This window comes from Megalopta genalis, chromosome 7 (genome assembly GCF_051020955.1).
Source record: "Megalopta genalis isolate 19385.01 chromosome 7, iyMegGena1_principal, whole genome shotgun sequence".
In the NCBI taxonomy this organism is placed as follows: Eukaryota; Metazoa; Arthropoda; class Insecta; order Hymenoptera; family Halictidae; genus Megalopta; species Megalopta genalis.
The window spans coordinates 9,423,509-9,445,960 of NC_135019.1; the positions used below are offsets into that span (position 1 = coordinate 9,423,509).

General features: G+C 44.3%; 1 protein-coding gene across 1 annotated transcript in view; it reads right to left on the reverse strand.

Annotated features, from left to right (window-relative positions):
* The window catches only part of Pi3K21B (phosphatidylinositol 3-kinase regulatory subunit alpha), a 55,486-nt gene that overhangs the window by 14,537 nt on the left and 18,497 nt on the right, over positions 1-22,452 (reverse strand). The window contains exons 4-11 of the mRNA XM_076523519.1: positions 15,855-16,128; positions 12,768-12,866; positions 4,078-4,263; positions 2,294-2,422; positions 1,283-1,490; positions 970-1,194; positions 471-795; positions 87-334 (exon numbers count right to left, since the gene is read on the reverse strand). Of these exons, the coding sequence (XP_076379634.1) occupies positions 87-334; positions 471-795; positions 970-1,194; positions 1,283-1,490; positions 2,294-2,422; positions 4,078-4,263; positions 12,768-12,866; positions 15,855-16,128 (1,694 nt within the window). The remainder of the gene's footprint in view (positions 1-86; positions 335-470; positions 796-969; positions 1,195-1,282; positions 1,491-2,293; positions 2,423-4,077; positions 4,264-12,767; positions 12,867-15,854; positions 16,129-22,452) is intronic.

Sequence of the window (22,452 nt, forward strand, 5' to 3'; positions counted from 1 at the left end):
AATCAAATGGAGGTAACCCCCCGTGAGAACACGTTTCGTAACGTTCGATTAAGAGATGATTAAAGAAAAAAAAAGCGCCGGCTCACGTTGATATTTCGTGTGGTTGAGCTTCCTTTTGGAATTTCTCCTGTAACTTCATCTGGTCCTCGAACATTTTGATGGCCTCCGTAAAAGCTTCCAGCGCCTGCCGCTTCAGCTGCACCTCGAAGGTCGTCCTATTGTACTGTTCCGAATACTCTTTGTACTCCGTTAACGCGTGAGACGTCTCCTTATCCAGCTCGACGAATTTTTGGATGACGTTTATCGTGTCAGTGGTACTCGCGATCTCGTCATCCTGATCGACATACAATGTGAACCGCTTAATTTAAGAGCTTCATAAATCGTGAATTCGTTACGGTAAACATTTCGTGCATGCAAAGATCAACGCATTGGCTATCAATATCGAAAAAAAATGAATTACGCAGGATTACCTGTTGAAACCGAGAGATAGGGTACAGCAATTTAATGTCCAGCGTGGAATTATACTGCGCCAGGGAGCAATTCCTATAATGATCCACCAGCTCGATCACGGAATGGAAGTTAAACGGCTCCGAGAAGCCGTACTTGCCGTTGCGTTGACAGATTTTGATAAGCTTGTTGGTCCCGCCTTTGCGCAATGTCAGGGTGTACTCTCCGCCCTTCGAGGAGGCGTCGCGGACCAGGAAGGTACCATCGGGGGAGTCTATCATCTTCTCGTTCACCTCGTCTCTCGTGATGTCCCCCCAGTACCATTCAGCCTCTTGCAGCGTGCGTGGCCTGCACAGACAAATGTTAATATAGACTCGTGTTTATATTGAGAGTTGAGAAGTTGACCGATAGGTCGTTAAGGAGAGACAATTCTATTCTCAAACCAGACTTCTTTAGGGTGACACTGTAAAAATTCGGTTAGCAATTCAAACGTTCTTCCTAAGTGAAAAATATCGAACTCACCTGTGCTGTTGCTGCGGGTCCTTGTTCTCCAAACCCGATCGATCCATCGTGCTATCGTCTTCCAGCGTACCGATCGGATCCAAAACCGCAAACTGCGGTCTAGAAACTTTCCTAGGAGGTAACTGCGGCGGGCTGGCAAACTGCGGCAATTTTTCGTTCCAGTCGCCGTGCAACAGCAGTATCTCCATTATCCGTATATGAGCTTCGATATTATGAACTATTTGACTGCAAACAAGGAGAAATGTCAACGGTCAAACAAAGGCGTTCGAGAGGTCCAGTTTCCTGGGACGAGTTCTACGGAAGTACAACTTACACGATCCGTTCCCATGGCGGCCTGAGGAAAATGTGGCACAGAACCTGCGTCAGGATCGTAGGCGGTTCCGTGTAACCTCTTCCGTGCTGTAATTGGCAAATCCGACAGAAGTGAGCCATCAAATGGAAGAGGGTGCTACGGTGGTGATGTGGAAGCTCGTCAACCAGCTGCGTCAAACGGGCCGCACACTGCTCGTCATTCCTTATATCTGAAACGTAGAGAGACTATTTAGGCACTCGACCCTCTTGCTGCCTGTTCGGGGTCAGTTGCGACCCCTGCATTCTTTCTACAATTCTCTTCGAGCGTTCTAATACTAATTTTTAGTATTTTAGTATTTTTAGTATATATCTTTAGTATTATTTAGTATTATTTAGATCGTCTAATTTTTAGAGGATCGTGGATCAAAGTACAAAAAATAGAGATTCGAGACTGCAATCGACTATTACGCCAAGCATTTAACACTTTGGCCGTATCGAACACTCAGAGGTGTTCGGGATTTGATGTCTGCTGCCGATCTGAACGCTCCGAAACGCTCTTGCTTCATTCGTATTAATATATTGGAATTCGTATTGCGTTCTGCGATTAAGTCACTAGGTGAAACAATTAGGTGCGTAGATGATTTTAAGCAAAAATTTATTAAGAATCAGATGAAAAAATAATCTTAACGATAACCCTTACGGTTTACTTTTTACGAACCTTTTTCTTTGGCCATTAACAAAAACACTCATCCTATCTTAACAGCGGCTCTTTAACCGCTTTCCGTACCATTTTCTTCCCAGTTATGGCGACTAGAAGTTTTTCGATTGAAATAATTTCTTAGAAGAAGAAAAAAAATTTGTATTTATCGTGAACAGAATTTTAGTCGAACTTAAAATTCGTACTTAACAGGTTATTACTAGAAATCTTCATTACAAGTTAGACTCGTTAAAGTACGGCAAGGGGTTAAATGGATAAGGCAAAGGGTTAAAGGACTACGGTTCCATACAAAAATGAAATTACAATGGTACTTACTCGACGCTTCTATAAACCTATCGTAAAACAGTACGGGAATCACAGGATCCGGCAGCTCGCGCAGAAACTTCTTGAGGACGCTTGCGATGCACTGAGGGGTGTAGGAATTCAAGTCGGCGTTGCACACATCTGCAACGCAATGAACACACGTCTAAAACGATCCAAGTAGTAATTTCCTGAAAGAGCAGTTCTGACATTAAAACTCGCGTTCTACCTAAAAATACTGTTCCGTACCACGATCGCCTTCAAGAAGGCTACCTAAATCTCGAAATTAGCCTGTTAGTCTTAATTTGCAACATCGGTCTTAATTTCTCTGCACCGAAACAACTTCACGCTCGGAAGTGCGAAGAAGAATGTGCGAAAGTGACGGAAAGAAACGAATGACTGCTACGAACAATGCTGTACGAGACAATCGATAAGGTGATTATGATGAATATTTCCTTGCGATGCAAATGAGTTCTTACTAGACTGCCTTAAACGTGTTTCATATTCGATCAGTTTTGTCACAAATACATAATATCCACGGTCTAGTCGTTACCGAGAAATTCTTTCGTTAGCAGTTCGAAGCTCTTTATAGCTTAGTTCCTCGACGAAATCCCGGTCTCGTTTAACACGTTCCGTGCCGAGCTTTTTTTACTCGAATCTTCACACTTTGATATGTTACTAAAACTTGATGTATTACGTGCAATTATTAATTCTCGTACACATAACAACGTAACAAAAACTTATCAACGCCCATTCTTGCGGTGGAAATTGATTCTTCGGTTCGAAATTTCTTGTAAACAATTTGTTCAGTTCACTAAGTAAACATGCAAGCGTGTACCATCGATGGTACACGTGGCACGGAACGTGTTAACCCTTAGCGCTCCACGCGTTTCTCGAGTACTATCTACCAGCAACTCCGGCACATTTTTATGTTGCTGAGTATAAAAATGGGCAAAAAATGTTTTAATCGTAATGGTATCTACTTGACATTGTGCGAGGTTAAATCTGCATCGACATCGTGAATCGTGACCGAAATTTCCAAGCAGCAAATGCATCCTCATCGAAATGGGTAAATTTACTATTAACGATATTCTTCACAATTCTTAGATAAATATATCCCTCGCGTTCTTTGACGCGATTTATTATAAAATTAGCATCGCGAATCGTCCGTTGAATTCTGTTCGGATACGGAATTATCGGAACAAAAATATCTTTTGCGCGAGTTTGCCGGCATTTTTTTATCGTTAATCTTCACCGGACTCGGCTCGATTGATAATTAAATTGAATTAAAAATTACTAAATATTCTTCGGACGTTCTAAGATAAAGTTGAACAGCGTTTTTCTGAAAAATATCACTACCAGCAACTCCGGCACATTTTTGGAGCAAAGCGCCCGAGATAAAGGAAGCCTAATTTTGAGCGGAAAAGATAACGCGTCCTTGCGAAAGCGTTCGATTTTATTCATTCTATGTTGCCAAGTATAAAAATGGACAGAAAATGTTTGAATCGTAACGGTGCACACGCTAAGCACGTTTTCGCTACAAATAACAATTGCCAACGTCGTCGAAAACATAGCATCTTCGGTGTAATCGTGCTAAAAACATTGGGCTCCGCAGCAGAGCCTTCGGATTTACGGGACAAATGACGGATGTCTCCATAGCGGAGCCAACGGCGCGCTAAGGGTTAAAGATCCCAAACTTGTATCTGGGCCAATCCACAGCCGGAGTCAAGGTCGATCCCCCCGACGGCGACAAATTAAAAAAGAATAAACGAGCGCGTAGCCCGGGCTCGGTGTCTTACCTTCGTTCAATTTCTGTCGCAGTTCCAGCGTCTGCTCGTTGGGAGGGCTGCTGTGGTAGACTTTGTACAGGTCCAGGGTGCCGTCGGCGAACGCCTTCTCCTCGATGCCGCGGGTGCATCGCTCGACGAGGACCGGTGCGGCGCGTGCAGCGATGTCGAATTGCGCGCACAGCCCGAGCCCGAATACTGCAAACGACGACGGCTCGGATGATCTCGGGTTCGCCGGCGAGCGCGGCGAGAGAGGTTCGCGGTAACGAGGAAACAATACCGAACGGAACGGAGCAGCGTGCGGAGAGAACGAGAGACGGGGGAGGGGAATGAGGCGGGTTAGTCCAACGCGTTCCGTGCCGTTCGTCAGCTGGACGAGGATGCGCGCCGCTGCGCCGGGCATTTAAAAGAAACCGCAGCCGTTAAAAACCGTGTCGCGACGAAACAAGACGGCGGAAGGAGTGAAGCAAAATAAAAGAAGAGCCGCGCGCGTACGGCTCTACCTTTCACTGTTTTATTTATCGCCGCGACCTCTGAGGCTGAGGCGGCCCGCCGCCGCGCCGACGTGTATTTCGCGCGGCGGCGACCGAAGCGTGAGAATTTTCCGGCGATCGAACTTTCATTTGTTCCCCGACGCGACGTCGATGACTTTGCGCGATCCTCGATCGGCCTGCGTAAGCGTGATTAAAAAAGGAGAAGAAAAAAAAAAGAAAAGGGAATCGAACAGCTGCGGAGGAGGAGACGACCGTCGATCGCGGCCGGGTGGGAAAGGGAGGGGGAGGAAAAGCGCGTGTGCGAACAGGTGTGCGTGGGAGTCCGTTGACCCCGCCGCGGGGAAATAATAGCGCGACGAAATTAATCGAACGTGTAAACGCGAGAAACGCTTCTTCTTCTCTCTGTCCGATGGAAAGTCTCTCTTGGCCTCGAGCGAACGAGAATCGAGGATTGGAGGGGCCGGGGGAGGGGGGCATCTGCGAGAGATTCGTCGGTTTTTATGAACTTGACGGGGAGAAAAAATGCCTGACATCTTGCAGACACATTCCAGACGACCGAGACGAGAGACGTAAAATCGTGAGGAACCGTATTTCTCGCCCCTCCCCCTCCCTCCTTCTCTCTCTCTCTCGCTCTGAATTTCTTTCTTTCTCCTTCGCGAAGGCAGCCAGAGGAAGCACGCTCCGCCGTGAACGCCAGGACGAAAATCGGGGGGGGGGGAGGTGCGGGGACGAGCGTTGCATTTTCTGTAATTACGTAACGCGGCAGGGATCGCCGTAGACAGGAAATTCCGGGAATTTCTCGAGGGCGAATCGATGGCCCGTTCGAGAACGGGAAAGGACGAACCGGGTCAATATGCTCCTGCAACGCGACTGCTGCTACTTCCGCCAAGACTTCTGCGTCACGGATTCTCCCGGAACCTTAATTTGGCCCTCGGCTGCCCTTCCATCTCGGCACGGGAATCGCGTTGACACGATTTCACCCTTTATCGACAGTGCGAAACTTCGACTCGACCTACCCGATGTCCCGAGATTTTTCTTTAACCCGAGAAAGATAACCTACGTCGCAGAGGCGCCTGCGAAGACTGTTGATTTTTGTTAATTTTTCATAGAGGTCTAGTGATTTAAGTTTAAAATTACTTAAAATATAAAAAAATATAATATAAATGCATTTTATTTTTACAATAATGCCAAACTTTTAAAATGACTAGATTCACTTAAATAAATATCCATTGTTAGTATAAAATTGACGCCTTAGAAAAGCATGCGCCTCTGAAGCGTATGGTTATCTTTTACGTACGTTGTCATATGGTTATCTTTCTAGGTTTAAAGCAGACAATTTTTCAGAATATCGATCCAATTATTTTACTTGCTGCTCGTTCTTGTATTCGACTCTGTTAGGCATGTATAAAATACAGCCAACGTGTACTAGGGAACGTGTACCATCCGATGGGACCTCTCAAAAAGGATAAATCCACGTGGAAAGATAAAAATATCAAGTTTTAACTCTTTGCACTCGAGCGGCGAGACTGAGGCGCCACCAAAAATTGTTATACCATTTTTCGTTCAATGATTGTAACAGTGCCAGATTTGTTGTATTTAAAAAACTGTTAAAATTACATTTATTGTACTTGTAAATCGACACAATTTCAGATGCAATAAACTGCACTGAATCGTGTAAAATACAAATACTGCAGATCGGAAAGCATCTTTCGGATTTCGAATTAAAATAGCTCCGACTGCAAAGGGTTAAATTATACTACGGATCTTTGTGCAAGATGGAAATTCTTTGCACTAACCTTGGCATGCTAAAGGAGAGATAGAAAATGCCCACCGAATTTTAAACGCGTATTTCTGTCCTAACGATGCACTTTTATAAATTCTTTATATTTTATTTTTGCAGATATCTAAATGTATTATTCAATATTATTTATTTTCCGTATAAATAAATACATCCCGAACAGCAAAGATAATATTTATAGCACCTTTTCTTACAAGACTACAAAATCACTCGCCCTTGAGCAGACCTTAAACCTTCCAATACCTTAAGCGTCCCAGGGTTAATTGCAAGAAATAGAAGCCGTCTAAAAATGGCTTCCTCGTTCCAATTGTTCGAACGCGCTCCAAGTAATGTATATTCCTCGATTCTTTTAATCCTCCATCGTTCACTCGTCTTTCTCATGAATGCATCAAATCCGCGATCTGCCGACACCGCATCGCGAGAACGTTCGGGATAAGTAGAAACGTCGAACTACGATCAGACACGTGCACCAACTTCGATCTCAATTCTACCAAACACTACGAAATCCAAAGAACGAAACAGAGATAATGCTCTAAACCTGTTCTTTAATCGTTCTATTTGATACAACCTTCGCTCGATCGCACTTCACGCGAACTAAACGAGGCGCCTAAGTTTCACGTGATCGACGCGAGAAAGCGTCGCCCGAATTCCACGAGAGGAGACATCTGCGGCGAGGCATCCACTGGCGAAAGATCGGCGTCGGTCCAGGGGACCCTTTGTTCCGCCGCGGAACAGCGCGAACATCGCGAATATAATTTCGAGGCTTGAATCGAGTCGTCGCGAATGCCGCGTACATGCCACTTGTACAATCAAAGGCGTGCACGCATGCATTATAAAAAGGAGACCGAGAACTAGAAAGAGAGAGAGAGAGAGAGAGAGAGAGAGAGAGAGGCAGAGTTACGGAGAGACGCGATGTAACGGAGAGAAGGCAGCGGGGGAGCGCCAGGGATGCGGCGGGGAAAGGAGAAAGAAATTTATTTTTACGGCCGTGACAGCAACGTCTTGTTCCTTCGTGACCGTGTCTTCGGCTAGCTCGCGGCGACAGAGCCACGGGACAAAAAGGCCCGAATCAAAAGCGATCCCGTACACATATGAATTTCACGGCGACGCCGGCTCCCGATGGAGGTCACACTACGGAAACTCGATATTCGTCACACAGTCGTCCGGCCGGCCACCGAACGAAATAGCAATACGCATCGGGCCCGATGCCATCCGGAACTAGAACGCTCCAATTCGGCCCATCTGGGATTTCATGGTGGGACCCATCCTCGGGCGTTAAGCAATGCACGAAGCTCGGAAATTTTATTGATAATTGGCAAATACAAAATTTAGTTCTTACAAGAGAGAATATAAATGTAAGTTTCAGCTTTGTTTTTCAATCTTGTAAAAATGAAAATCATACAAAATGGCGAAGTTATTCGTTGTTTCCGAAATCCCGTCTCGTAGAACATCGATTGCTAGCCGTCACGATTGAAAAATACAGGGACATCTGTATTAAAAAAATTGTCTCGATTCGTAAATTAGTAACTATTGTCTAAAACATTTCTTTCTCTAACTTTAATAAACACAGAAATATTTACATTTTAATAAACGTAGAAATTAGCGTTGTTCGAGGAAAAAGCGGCTGTTTTATTTCAAGAAATAGAAAATGCTTGTAAGGGGCGTTAAGAAATGCACGAAGCTCGGAAATTTTATAGATAATTGGCAAATACAAAATTTAGTTCTTACAAGAGAGAATATAAATGTAAGTTTTAGCTTTGTTTTTCAATCTTATTCGTTGTTTCCGAAATCTCGTCTCGTAGAACATCGATTGCTGACCGTCACGGTTGAAAAATATAGGGACATCTGTATGAAAAAAATTGTCTCGATTCGTAAATTAGAAACCATTGTCTAAAACATTTCTTTCTCTAACTTTAATAAACACAGAAATATTTACATTTTAATAAACGTAGAAATTAGCGTTGTTCGAGGAAAAAACGGCTGTTTTATCTCAAGAAATAGAAAATGCTTGTAAAAGATTAGATAATTGAAATATCAGCAAAAAAATCGTACGCTACATTGTAGAACACTCTATGCAGAATATCTGCAGTTATAAAAAATGCAGAATATAAAATTCGAAGCAAATCGAACGTACGATTCCGGAGATTTCGTGACGGCCAGATTGAAAAATGCAGTTTCGAGAAAAGAAAAATAGAAGAAGTTTCAAGATAACTTTTCTCCGCGACGAAGTAAGATTTTTTCAACTTCATCTTTTCAGTCGTTAAATGTTCACAAACTTCGATACATCGTTTCGATATAACTTTCTGTACGCTCGAGACTTAGAGAAAATAAAAATATCGATTTTTTTGAACCGTTAGGGTGGTATCCTCCCTTGAAGCAAAACCCGTGAAAACGATAGAAATAAATGGCACCTTCTATCCTATACCAACGGCAATCTTCAAACCCACGAAACAATAGAAATAAATGGCATCTTATACCAATGGTAAGCTTCAAATTATTCAGACTTTGCCAGAAATTCATGAAACCGTCTTCCTCGAGAGTATCCTCGTAACAATTGCAAAATAAACGCGAAAGCAATTTCGAACGTGAATAAAGAATAGAATAAATTCTATAACCGTATTCTACGTTCGAAATGCTGCCGGAACGGAGACATAATCTCTCGGGTTTGAAGAGGTCGTAGAACCCCGTAAAATAACAGCTTGTGCTCGATCGTGGTAGGGAAATGAAACAAGACAGAAACAATGTGAAAATGAATGTGTAATTTCAAAGCAGGTTCCATTTCAACCTGCCAGACACATCGGTTCAAGCAACGACCAGCGACGATCGAGTCTCGGTTGGTCGGGGGGGAGGGGGTCGCGGAACCTCTTAACACGTTATCTGCCGTCGATGATATCATAATTTTCGAGAGTCTACAATTCACAGTTACGAACCTGCTTAATACACAATTCAATGAGAACAGAAATTTCAGTCGCACGCGAATAATGGAATAGTAAGGAATGTATTCATTCCTTTCGGAATTGTCGGGTAAAACGAGAATTTCAATTAGATTACGAAATTACCGGATTTTAGATCAATAGATTACGCAAGCTTCTCCTTTTCATTCGCGTTTTGTCACGTTGTCGGATTATTAGGTTATTAGAAAAGATTAAATAAGATTATATTAGATTATCGGTTCTTACTGTAAATAATAGAGTGGGATAATAGAAGATACGTGTAATTATAGTTCGCCATACAGTGGAAAGGTAAAGATGTAAACTGGATCTAAAATGTAAATCCTCAGTCTAGCAGGCAAGGATTAACACTAGATCAACATTTTTTATTTTTTTAATTTACGATTATTCATCGTGATTTATTATCGTAATACATTTACGAGTTATTTATTCGATTTATATGTTACTCGCGGCAAATGTCACAATAACGCTTGTTAAAAATCAGAACAAATGTCTTATTGTTACTTTTATAAACTAATATAAAACAGCTGTTCTTCGTGCTCCGTAAGTCTAGTGTTAAATAAATAAATAAATAAATAAATAAATAAATAAATAATAATGCAGAAAAAAGAATTCGACGTCTTCTTGGTACAGCAAAGTAATCGAAAATTGTGACAACGAGGTGAGATAAGACAGAGACAATGCGACCAACACGAACGTGTAATTTCGACCGATCGGAGGAGTTCGAACCGAGGAGGAACGAGGATCGAGCGTCGCTAACGAAGACCGAGGCTTTTTCAGTGTCTGGTTACGCTCTAGCCTCGCACCGGCATGGAAAAACGTGGTTTCCTTAGTTAGCGGTCGGTCGCCGACGAATTTCGCAAATGAAGCGCGTTGCGTGTACGCGAGCGCGGCCCTGACCATTGACGCCGTGTCCGCGATTCTGCGCTTTGTCGAATGCACACGCGGCGCGGACGCATCCTGCTCCGGCATCGGCACGGCCGCCGAGCTAATGAAGCTCATCGACTCATCGAAGCGAGAGCGCGCGTGGAATAGATCCGAGCGAGCGAACGAACGAGCGAGCGGCGAGCGGAGGCGAGCTGAGTCGGCTTTATCGATTATAGTCGTCTGCCCGACGAACCACTGTTCCGAGACTAGCCACGTAATTTCTCGGAAAACTGTCTACCTTCACGGACGCGCGAGCACATAGCACCGGGCTGCCTAACGGAGCGGCGGCGGGCACGAGTGGGCGGACCGCATCGCCGAAAAACCAGTCGAGCGCCGGAAAACCAGGCTGTGTTCTATCATTCACCGTCTACCGATCAAATTGGTACCATTTTTTACCCCGGTTGCGTATCACCACTTAACCGGTTAGCGGTGTTCGACGAGTATACTCGTCACGGAGAAGCGGCGGTACAGTAATGTCTCTCCAATTGACGCTCGGATTGTCCACAGAAATGGACAATTTGGGAAGAGGAGATACGATTGTTCGAGCCTTGCGATTTGTTTTTATAATTACGAATTGTCAACAGTTATTAAAAACGAGCTGCGATGCTCGAATAATCGTATCTCCTGTTCCCAAAGTGTCCATTTTTTGTGCACAATCTGAGCGTCAGTTACGGAGACATTAGTGCATTTTGTGTCGCGACGAGTGTACTCGTCGTGCGTACAAAATAGCGATCATTGACTATTTAAACTGTAATTTCAGTGAAAACGAAATTGACTATAACTTCGCGAAAAATCATCGTAGGATGGTGACCTTCTTTTTTAATTAAAGAGGGAGGATCAAAGTTCGTTCGACTGCGAACGGCATCTGCGAAAAAGATTTTACAAGGTCCGTGCATTTCGTCGAACTTGGCAGTTTTCGATATGACGAACATGGCCTCGCATTTAAAGGGTTACAGTGGAGAGGGTGCGTCAAATTTGAAATCCAGGAAGACCGATTCGAAGCACAGTTTTCAAGCTTCGATTTGATATAAAAGTCATCGTCTTACGATGATTTTTCGCGGAGTTATCGTCGATCGAAGTTGGCCAAGTTTCGACCAAAATTTTTCAATGCTGCAATTTTGTTGAGCGATACATTGCCTATGATTTATAATTGCTGCTAAATGGTTTATACTCGTTAAAAATTAGATGAGTAAATTAATAAATAAACAGTTAACTCCTTGCAGTATAACGTGGTATAAGACTCGCAGCATATTCTGCAGCAGCAATTTGAATTTTTAACTTTCATAAGTATTTGATTTTTCCTGCATTTATTATGTATGTATTATATATTAATGTTAAGTGAATAAATAAATATTAGTAATAAAATTGTTAATTTTATAAAATAAAACCGTATTTTTGATCCAATATTTTACGAGCGACGCTTACTTTGTGTAAAGAGAAAAAGGCGCCACAGTTAACCGGTTAATAGAATGCGTAATTTTATGCGTTCTCTGATCCTTTCATCTTCGATATTCGAACAGAATTTGGATTTCGGAGTAGAATAGACAGAATGACAAAGGTACGTAAACGTTGTACAAGCCATCGACGATGAGAGTTTCTAGAATTATATAACACGTAGTTCGGGATTATCTAATAAACTTTTTAGTCGCGGCAGCAATTATCATCGTGAATCCATAAATCACTGGCGATGATGTAATCTATTCATTTCCTTCGGGTTTATTACGGTAACACCAGAACTTCGGCACGTTTACCGATGACAGACATTGTTTTGCTCCGATTGGCCGACGATTGACTGCCAAGACGGTATTCGTCGCGCGGTTTCGAGGCGCAATAAAAAGCCGGAGATACGAGCGATAGCTTAGCCAGCTAGAAAAACGTGCAAGAGTTCGGGTACCGCGAATACGAAAGCGAGACGTTACGGAGCAAAGGCACGGTAGCCGGTATTGGCGGGAAGTCCGGAGTGGGCGGAGTCGAAGGATCGTGGCCGACCAGTCGACTGGTCGGTGGAGGAATGGCGGTGAGTGGGGGCGGAGCGTGCGACGCGACGCTACAGAGGGAACTGGTTCCCCGCATTTTCCTAACGTTTGTTTCGGTGGGGCTCGATCATCTTTCTAGCGATCGAACGCGTTAATGGAAATCCGCGCATGAATATTGAATTATTCAGATATCGGAGCGGGCAGCAACGTGAACGCGCGACACGCCGAGTTTGTGTCCTTGCCGGAGACTTCATAACCGTGTCTACGATTGCAAAACGGTTCTCCGGCGTCAGCGAACACGTTTCTGATGCAATCCGGGACAGCCGCGGCTAAAAGACATCTGAATTTTTAAATTGTTTCCGTGTTCCGTCCATTAACAGCGGCGAGGAAGTGGAAGTGGATGGGTGTGTTTTGCGGCCGCGTATCAATGTCATCATTATGAAACTGAACGCGCGCGTGCGTGCGTGCGTGCGCGCGTGGCTGCGTGCGCGCGAGTAACGCGAGAGTAACGCGCGAGAATTGCCGGGGCACCGTAAACACCGTAAACGAGACTTACCTGGAGTAAATCTAGGGATTGGATTTTCCGCGTCGACTGGCACGCAGTTCACTGGCAAGCCCGTCGCTGAACACGTCCTGTGCGCCACCAGACCGCAATCTGATACAGAAAATTAGTTGTGATTAGTAAGAATGCAGAACAGGCCTGTCAGGTTGGCGCTCACGTGGCACAATATTATTTATCGATTCGACGGATCCAGGACTCGGCTCCGGCACCGCCAATGCGCTGTCATCCAATGTCCGTTCGGATCTTTCCAACGGTCAGTTTCTTTCCGTGGCAAATTCTCAGGGAATTGGATTTCGAGACCGTGTGCTCGACATTTGGAATCAAATTTGTTTATCGTTATTATTATTATTAATTATATGTTTTATATTTATTTCATACGTTTATACGTATTGCAGTAGATTCTCCCCAATTTGCCTGCAGCATTTAAACGAAAATGGACAATTCCGGAAGAGGCGACTCATTATTATAGTTGTGAATTGTCAATAATTACAAAAACGAGGTACAAGGCTCGAATAATCGTTTCTTCTCTTCTGAAATTATGCATTTTTGTTTACAAGCTGAAATAAATTTAGGAAGAATTTACTGTATACGTTTTATTATTATTATTAAATTTATTATACATTTATTATTATTACATTAAAATATAATATATATTATATATAGTATATATAACAATATTATATATATTATATAATATATATTATTATTTATATATTATTAATATATATGTTATTATTATTATTATTATTATTATAGTATATAATACCAATTTCTGAGATTAGCAACATGTGAACGATTATACGATGATACGATCTCGTCGAAAAAGAGCATTAAAAAGCGTAGCCGTTGCCTTATGATGTTAATGGAATCAGATTTGGACACGATTTCATGCGTTCCACGATGATAGCGCAGTAGATCCTTTCGTCTAATAACGGCCAAAGGACTCGAACGGAGACTTGTCCCGGTTTCCGGCGCGACACCGAAAGAGAACTCGAAGAAACTAACGATCCGCGTGGTGCCGGCCAAGTCGGTAGGCTTCAACGAGCTCCACGAGCACACCGTGGAAACCTTAATCGCCGAAACTCGGAACTTTATCGTCGCTTCGGAGGCACCGGGGATTTTCGCGGTAATCCATCGCAGACGAAGCGATACGACGGCTTAAGCCACCCTAACACCGCGTGGCAGACACGTAGGTGCTAGTCAGACTGAAAAAATGTCTGGTCGAGTGCCGGGAATTAATCTTGGAAAAGTAGCGACTACTCAGGACCGTTTCTTCTCTCGAGGATCCACGTCAGACACTCGTTTTAGCAGCGGCTTTGTCTTCCGGTTGGTGTGTCAGGAGACCGCATACTCACTCGCGGTTTCTCGAAAAATTTCTTCGAGCTATGATTTTGTCGAAAGCGTTCGGGGTTCGATTGGTTTGGTCGGATGGACGGTCTAACAGTTTATCGATAACACGACTGGATATCGTAAACGTGTATTTAGTAGGCATCGGTATCGCGAGGGAATAAATCAAATTGAGTATGCGGAAATATTTACAATTTACCCCTTGCGAACACTGTTCAACCCTCGCACTCGAAGCTATTTTCCTCCGCGACGCAGACATTTCTTCTGATCTAATTTTTTTTTTTCGTTTTTTCTGACCATTTCTGTATTTCGTTTTATTTTTAAAGCACATACCACGTTCCAGTCTCGGTGTCTACGCATGAATGGGATATGTAACAATCTACGGGGTGTCCCAAAAATGTCTCGCAATCCGGAAGTGGTGGGTTCCTGAGGTCATTTGAAGTCACTTTTTCCTTAGCGAAAATGCTATCCGCGGCTTAGTTTAAGAGTTACTAACGAAAAATAGTGGCCAATGAGGGGCGAGCTCGGCTGACGCGAGGCGGCAGAGCCGACGAGCGGAACTGGGATTCGACCGCTCGACCGCTGGCGCCGCTGGCTCGGCCGCCTCGCGCCAGCCGAGCTGGGACTCGACCGCTCGACCACTGACGTCGTTGGCTTGGCCGCCTCGCGCTAGCTGAGCTGGGCTCTCATAGGTCAGCGATTTTCGTCAATAACTCGTAAACAAAGCTGCGGATTGCATTTCCGCTAAGGAAAAAGTTATTTCAAATAATCTCAGGAATCCATCATTTCCCGGAAGTACCATAATTTTGGGACTTAGGTATATTCTACTATAACACTTGTATTTATCATGTTCGCAGCACTCATTGACTAATACAACAACGAAAAATTCGATTAAAAATACAACCGATTGGTCACTGTTTTTCGCTAATTACTCGTGAACGAAGCCACGGATTGCACTTTCGTTAAGGAAAAAATTACTTCAAATAACCTCAGCAACCCCCGATTTCCGTGGGGGTCAATTATATCCTGAACATTATCCATTTACAAATCTACAAGATCCATCAGAATACACGTTAAAATGGCGTTCCATTGTTTCTGTAAGAAGGACAGACCGGAATAAAACAAACATCGACGTTTCAAAAATAAACTTATTATTAACACCGCGTCACCCATCTGTGGATTACAGAATTATTTAAAAATTCATTTTCACGCTATAATCCATTCTAGTTTCTCAATTCTATTAAGATTCGCAAGAGATAAGAATGCTAAGAAAAAAAATATAACCGATGTCATATAACTTCGCTTTGCAATTTTACTTCGATCGAATTAAATACCTCAATTTTATGAAACTCTCGAGGTTTCTGGCGCGGCCGTCCAAGTGTTAACGAGAAAAACAAAAATTTGTCCATTTCTGACCGATAACGCGGCACGACGGCGACCAACGTCGTAACTTCGGCCGCTCGGAAATCCAGGCCGCTCGCGTCCACTTCGTAACACAATACCGCAGTTTCAAAATCGCCGGGGTTAATTTGATCCCCGCGTGGTTCGCGGAAGATTAAAATCTACACCGTTGCGTTTCGGAGGTTCTAGAAAATCGATCTACGCGAGAATTCCTCGCGTTCGCGAGTCGAGCGAAGAGAAATTCGTTGCATCGAGACGCGACGTTCGTCGAGCATTATTGATCGAAGGAACGAAGAAAACGCGTAATCAGGGAATAATCGGAGCCGCACGTACCCAGACAGAGGAAACCTTGATGCAGCAGACCTCTGAGATATTTATGGCACTTATCGCACTTCTCCAGCACGCTGAAGCTCTGCGGCATGAGGGTGTGCGGGTGCGAGTTGCCGGTGGTCGCGGCCTCGCCACCCATGGAATCGCTGCTCGTGGACACGATGGACGTTGCCGGCATCGCTGTTGTACTCGCCCCCTCCGGTAAAGACGGCTGAAGAAGTTCCTCGATGCAGGCCAGGATGTTCCTCTGATGAAACTCATCCTTGATGCCCATGTTCTGCGAACAAGAGAGAAACACAGCCGTTTGGTAGCGACGCTAAAAATCGTCTCTCTGCGAAAACATCTACAACTCGGCCGAAAATCGATCGACCCGTGCCGAATGCAACAATGAAGACCCTAGATACCTAGCCAAAAATCTATTAAAAAACCGTCTGTAGCGAAGTACAGCGTGTTGAGGCTAAAATAGCGTATTGTATAATTCTCACCAATATAGCATATCGTACAATTGTTGCTTATTTATTTAGTTTGTTCCGTTTCGAGATCCACGGACGCGGGTTTCGCTGCCTTGATCTCTTATGGTTGTCTTATAATTGTCACCGATATAGCATATCGTATAATTGTTGCTTATTTATTTAGTTTCGCTGCCTTATTCGCGGGTTTCGCTGCCTCGATTTCTTATAGTTCTGGTCTCCTAACTTTTATGAACCCCGGATGTGAGTTTACGACGGACTGTTTAAGGCAGGGATGGCCAAAGTTATTGTATAATTGTTGCTTATTTATTTAGTTTGTTCCGTTTTGAGATCCACGGACGCGAGTTTCGTTGTCTTAATTCACTTATGGTTCTCGTCTGCTAACTTTTATGAACCGCGGACGTTAATTTACGACGGACTGTTTAGGGCAGAGGTGGCCAAGCTTATTTTTTTAAATCATAAACGGCGATCTAGGAACAGTGCATGTGTTAACCCTTAGCGCTCCGTTGGCTCCGCTATGGAGACATCCGTCGTTTGTTCCGTAAATCCGAAAGCTCTGCTGCGGAGCCCAATGTGAAAACATGCTTAGCGAGTGTACCATTACGATTAAAACCTTTTTTGCCCATTTTTATACTTGGCAACATAGAATGAATAAAATCGAACGCTTTCGCAAGGACGCGTAATCTTTTCCGCTCGAAATAAGACTTCCTTTATCTCGGGCGCTTTGCTCCAAAAATGTGCCGGAGTTGCTGGTAGTGATATTTTTCAGAAAAACGCTGTTCAACTTTATCTTAGAACGTCCGAAGAATATTTACTAATTTTTAATTTAATTTAATTATCAATCGAGCCGAGTCCGGTGAAGATTAACGATAAAAAAATTCCGACAAACTCGCGCAAAAGATATTTTTGTTCCGATAATTCCGTATCCGAACAGAATTCAACGGACGATTCGCGATGCTAATTTTATAATAAATCGCGTCAAAGAACGCGAGGGATATATTTATCTAAGAATTGTGAAGAATATCGTTAATAGTAAATTTACCCATTTCGATGAGGATGCATTTGCTGCTTGGAAATTTCGGTCACAATTCACGATGTCGATGCAGATTTAACCTCGCACAATGTTAAGTAGATACCATTACGATTAAAACATTTTTTGCCCATTTTTATACTTAGCAACGTAAAATGAATAAAATCAAACGCTTTCACAAGGACGCGTAATCTTTTCCGCTCAAAATAAGACTTCCTTTATCTCGGGCGCTTTGCTCCAAAAATGTGCCGGAGTTGCTGGTAGGTAGTAACTCGAGAAACGCGTGGATCGCTAAGGGTTAACACGTTCCGTGCCGAGCTTTTTTCACTCGAATCTTCACACTTTGATATTTTACTAAAACTTGATGTATTACGTGCAATTATTAATTCTCGTACACGTAACAACGTAACAAAAACTTATCAACGCCCATTCTTGCGGTGGAAATTGATTCTTCGGTTCTAAATTTCTTGTAAACAATTTGTTCAGTTCACTAAGTAAACATGCAAGCGTGTACCATCGATGGTACACGTGGCACGGAACGTGTTAAATGATCGTAAGAAAAGTGGTAATTTAAAGCGAAAAATAAGTTTTAATTTATAAAATAAACACAGATAACATCGGACAGGCGAGCGACTAGGAATAGTTGCGCGGTCGACGACGCTTCGGTCACCCCTGGTCTAGGGAGAAACCCATCGCGAATTCGTTTATTATTTTAGTACGCCGGACTCTTCCTCGTGAAACGCGCCAACGTGTTACGCGTTCTACGAATTCCGTGAGAAATTGTCTGCACGCCGCCCAGTGACGTAGGCAGGTATCGCGAAGGGCGCGGGGAGCCGCGGGCAACTTCCGAAAAAGAGCAGCGCGCGAGGCGATCGTAATTCGTACGTGCCGTTACGTCCGTGACCGGGCGTCTCGTTTTTCCAGCGCTCTTCTGTCCCGGAGTCAACAGGTGTCAGGTACACGCGGCTCGCGCCGGGTAAACACCTGTGCGCGCAAAGCCCGTAGACAATGAGCCGCGGGGGCGGCGGAAACGTCTGCTGCTCGAGCTCCGTTTTTAATTCACGTCCGATCCAAGCGCCCTTATTTTCGAGGAGAACGCGAGCCCGAACTAATCGAGGGTAAAAGGACCGGTTGATTAATCGACGACCGGTGGCTGAAGACGCGATCCGGAGGAGGGTGCCGGAAGATCGATGGAACACCCGGATTGTACACACCGCCGCCGCCGCCTTGGATCGCCTCGGTTATAAGGCGGAACCGGTGAATTATAAGGTGCGATTTTTAGCGAGCCAACGGGCACCCGGGCGTGTTTCGAGGACTATTTTCTCACAGACACTTTCGACGTTACGATCATCGCTTCATTCGGGAGCGTTGGGAACTTTTACGTCTGCGCTCTCGTTCGTTGACAGTTTGACTGCCACGGCACTCGTGTTTAACCCTTTCGCTACTACGGGCCACTATAGTGGCCCTCCATAAGATGTCACTGAGGTACTACGGGCCACTATAGTGGCCTTTCATAAGATGCCACTGAGGTACTATGGGCCACTATAGTGGCCTTCCATAAGATGCATTATATTGCATAATGTTATTTCCTCTCATACTGTAAATTAAAGAGCGCATGCTAAGACGTTATAAATACCCTGGAATACCCTTTATTTATAAACACCCTTTGGAGAGAAATTTTTTCGTACGCAGTGATGTCGCGGCGCTCCGTTCAGCGGAAGTACCGCGGTGGAGAACCCGCCCGTAGCGAAAGGGTTAAGGAGGTATTCTAATGCGAATCATTCAACAAAATCGACTTTTTTAAATATATTTTCCTGAAGAATGCGGGTTCGGAAATGCATTTACGAAACCTCGTGTCTGATTACTTAATATCAATGATCAGCATTGGCATACGAAAAACGCATCGTTTTCGAAATTATGTTCACCAAAATGCAACCACGATTTTTCAAAATCTACTTAATGAATTGCTTGTAAAATTTTTTTACATATTCGGTATACTTATGCCTATCGTCTGAACTAGAATTAATACGTTGGCTGCCGTGGGGGTCACCGGTGACCGGCGACGCGACGAATAGTTAAAATACATAATTAGAGTAAACACCGATACGCATAAATTTTTAAATAATATAATATTATAATAATTGTAATGTATTACAATGCGCCACGAAAAATGCATAAAACAAGTTTATACAACTAAACTTATCTGCTGTAAATAGTATTTCAACATAATATGCATCGCATAATGAAAAATTTACGTTGGCGCCTTGGGCAAGTCACGTAAAATTCGCGCGGCAGCCAACGTGTTAATCAAAAAATATTAATTTTATATCTTTTCGGGCTCCCAATATTGAAAAATCGATAGAAAATAGAGCGACCCTAAGTTTCTAAACCCTATATTTATCGCAATAAATTCGAGCAAACTGAATATTATCAAGATCTTCATAATTGCAAACGAGTCAAAAATATCATTGTCTACGTAAATTATCGATTAATTAAATTATTTTGCTTTCGCGGGAATATTTGGAATTGATTTTAGCATTCGATAAGTTAACCCACTTCGCTGATCGCAACGATTCATCGCAAGACGGTGCGATTTAATCAGCCTCGAAGCGATTAAATCATCTTTGAAAACTTTAAACATTTCATTTGTTTCAAACGTTTATTCTATAGACTCCGTGAAAATTGTCGACGGAAAGTCAAACTCGGAAGAATCGATTTCAAGGTTTCCTTGAAATGGACAAAAGTCGTGATCCAAAGGTAAAATTCCTCGGAAGGAAAAGAAGCGTTCCGCCTCGAATAAATCGCGAAAGTTTAGCAAGGGGAACGGACGAAAACGTGACGGGCCCGGTGCCGATTTCAAGCGGCGAAACTTCGTGTCCCGCGCTCGTTGATGAACGCGCGGCTCCTTTGCCTCGTCTGTCGTTTCCGGCAGCGGTCCGCCGCCACCGCCCACATTTTCCGAATTATGGTAATCGGGTTGGCGGTCGCGCGTACTATTTTAAAATACGCCGGCCACCGTGTTCCGGCGCCACGACGCGCCACTGGGCCAATCCGCTATAATTAGAATTACGCGCGGCAAAAGATCGTAGAATCGACGCACCGCTTGTGGACACGTGTACACGCGCGTATATCGGCTGTCCGCGTGTGTGCGGAGCTGCATCGTCGAAAACGAAACGAAACGAAACGAAAGAAAGCGGCGCGCCGCACATGGCACCGAACGGGTCGGGCCAGTACGACCATAAAACACATTCCCTAATTAGATTCCCGGCCTCCCGTAGGTGACGAGACACCGAGGATTAATTCGGCGTAACGGAGTTACAAAGAACGTTCGTGGAAACGCGTTCGACTACCGAGTTCCGGCGAACTTAACCCTTTGCACTCGACCGGCGACTCCGAGGCGTCGCTTAAAATTTTGTTAGATACATCACGTTCCAAAATCATTTCTACACCGTCGAATTTGCTTATATTTCAAGGAACTGTTCGAAGTGTAAATAAAATTAAAATAATTGTAAAACCAGTTAGCTGTTGCAGTCTCTTTGAAAACCGTACGAATTACTGTAATTGAACTGCGTACGTTCGATTTTCTCTATATTCTGTTAAAAACGCAACGCTTTTGTGCAATTTATAAAATTAACGCCGACCATTGTTATCTTGCATAAGGATCCGCAGTTCAGCTGCGAGGCGCTCTGTAATTACGACGATTTGAAAAGACAAAGTGCGTAACCGGTCGTTTCGACCGGCACAGAAGGTTCGGTGTTAGAGAACGTCGAAAATAATTACACGGATCCGATGCAACAAAAACTGTCAATTACGGGGGCACCGTAATTACGAGCAGTTTAATCAACGGACGGATTAAATGCACGCCGTTCCGCGGGGTCGCCTATATAATTCGACCGTTGAAACGACGAAAGATCGTACTTGTACAGATTCGATGAAACGAAAACTGTGTACTCCGCGGCGAGAGTGGCACAATTATCAGCCGCTTAATCAGCAAAACGTGCGCCGTTCCGTTAGAGTGGCCTATTTTCTTCCAGCGTCGAAGACGCAGTTGCGGCGGCTAGACACCGAGTGACGAGCGACGGCCGCGTTTGACATTTCATGAATAAATCGCTCGATATCGTCGGAATGCGAATCTGCGCAACGATAAAGCCAGCCTTGCATCATTGTTTCGTCGGCGTTGGCGGCCGGTGCCAAAGAAGCGTGCTCGGTTCCGCGTCGTTTGGAAGCGGGACGAGACATAAATTTCGGCGCCCCCGCGTCTTTCGGTGCCCGTGGGGGGGAGAGGAAGAAAAGACGATCGTCTCCGGCCGGAATTTTTGCCGGAATCAGCGACCGAGATAACGAGCGATGCGCGCGATCTATCAAGCTGACACCCCAGCCATCGCGCGGCGCCCTCGCGCGCAACACCACGCGCTGCCCCCGTCGTATCAAGTGTTAATTACACGCGGGTCCCTAAAGTTTTTTCGGGAGCCCGGAGGGTGAAAGATGCGCGGCGGGCGATCGTTAAATTGTTACGCTCCGTCGTCTGGAAAGGAACACGCCTCGCGTCGCCGCTCCGCACCCGCTCCGCACCGCACACCGCGATAAAGATAGTACACGCCCTTAATTTATTTTCAATAACCGGAGGCGTGTCTCGCGCGGCAGCCTGCGAGGAAATTATCGGCCGACAACGATCTCGATAATTAGAAGTTATCGAACGACGTCGTAAAATTAAGCAGCCCCCCTCCACCTCCCCCTTCCTGCACGATTCGTCTCGAGAAACTCGTACGCTTTCGACCGTCGGGCAACAGTTTACTTATCTACTTTCCGCCGCTTACCGTTAAACGTCTTGAGAACCTTTGTCTTGAATGAACATTCGAGCAAAAGCACCGACCCGAGGATTTGTATTCTAGTACAGTCGTTTGAATCGGACTGTGGATCTCTTTGAGTGAACTGTCCGCGACGATCGAGGGACACGGTGGAAAACAGGCACATGCCACAATGTGATAATTTTAGAGGAGGGCGCGTTGAAGTAGAACGTGATTTTCATAGAAAAGGCGCTACGAAACGGTATTTATTATTAAACGATATATAACGTAGGCAGCGATCGACGATTGTTATT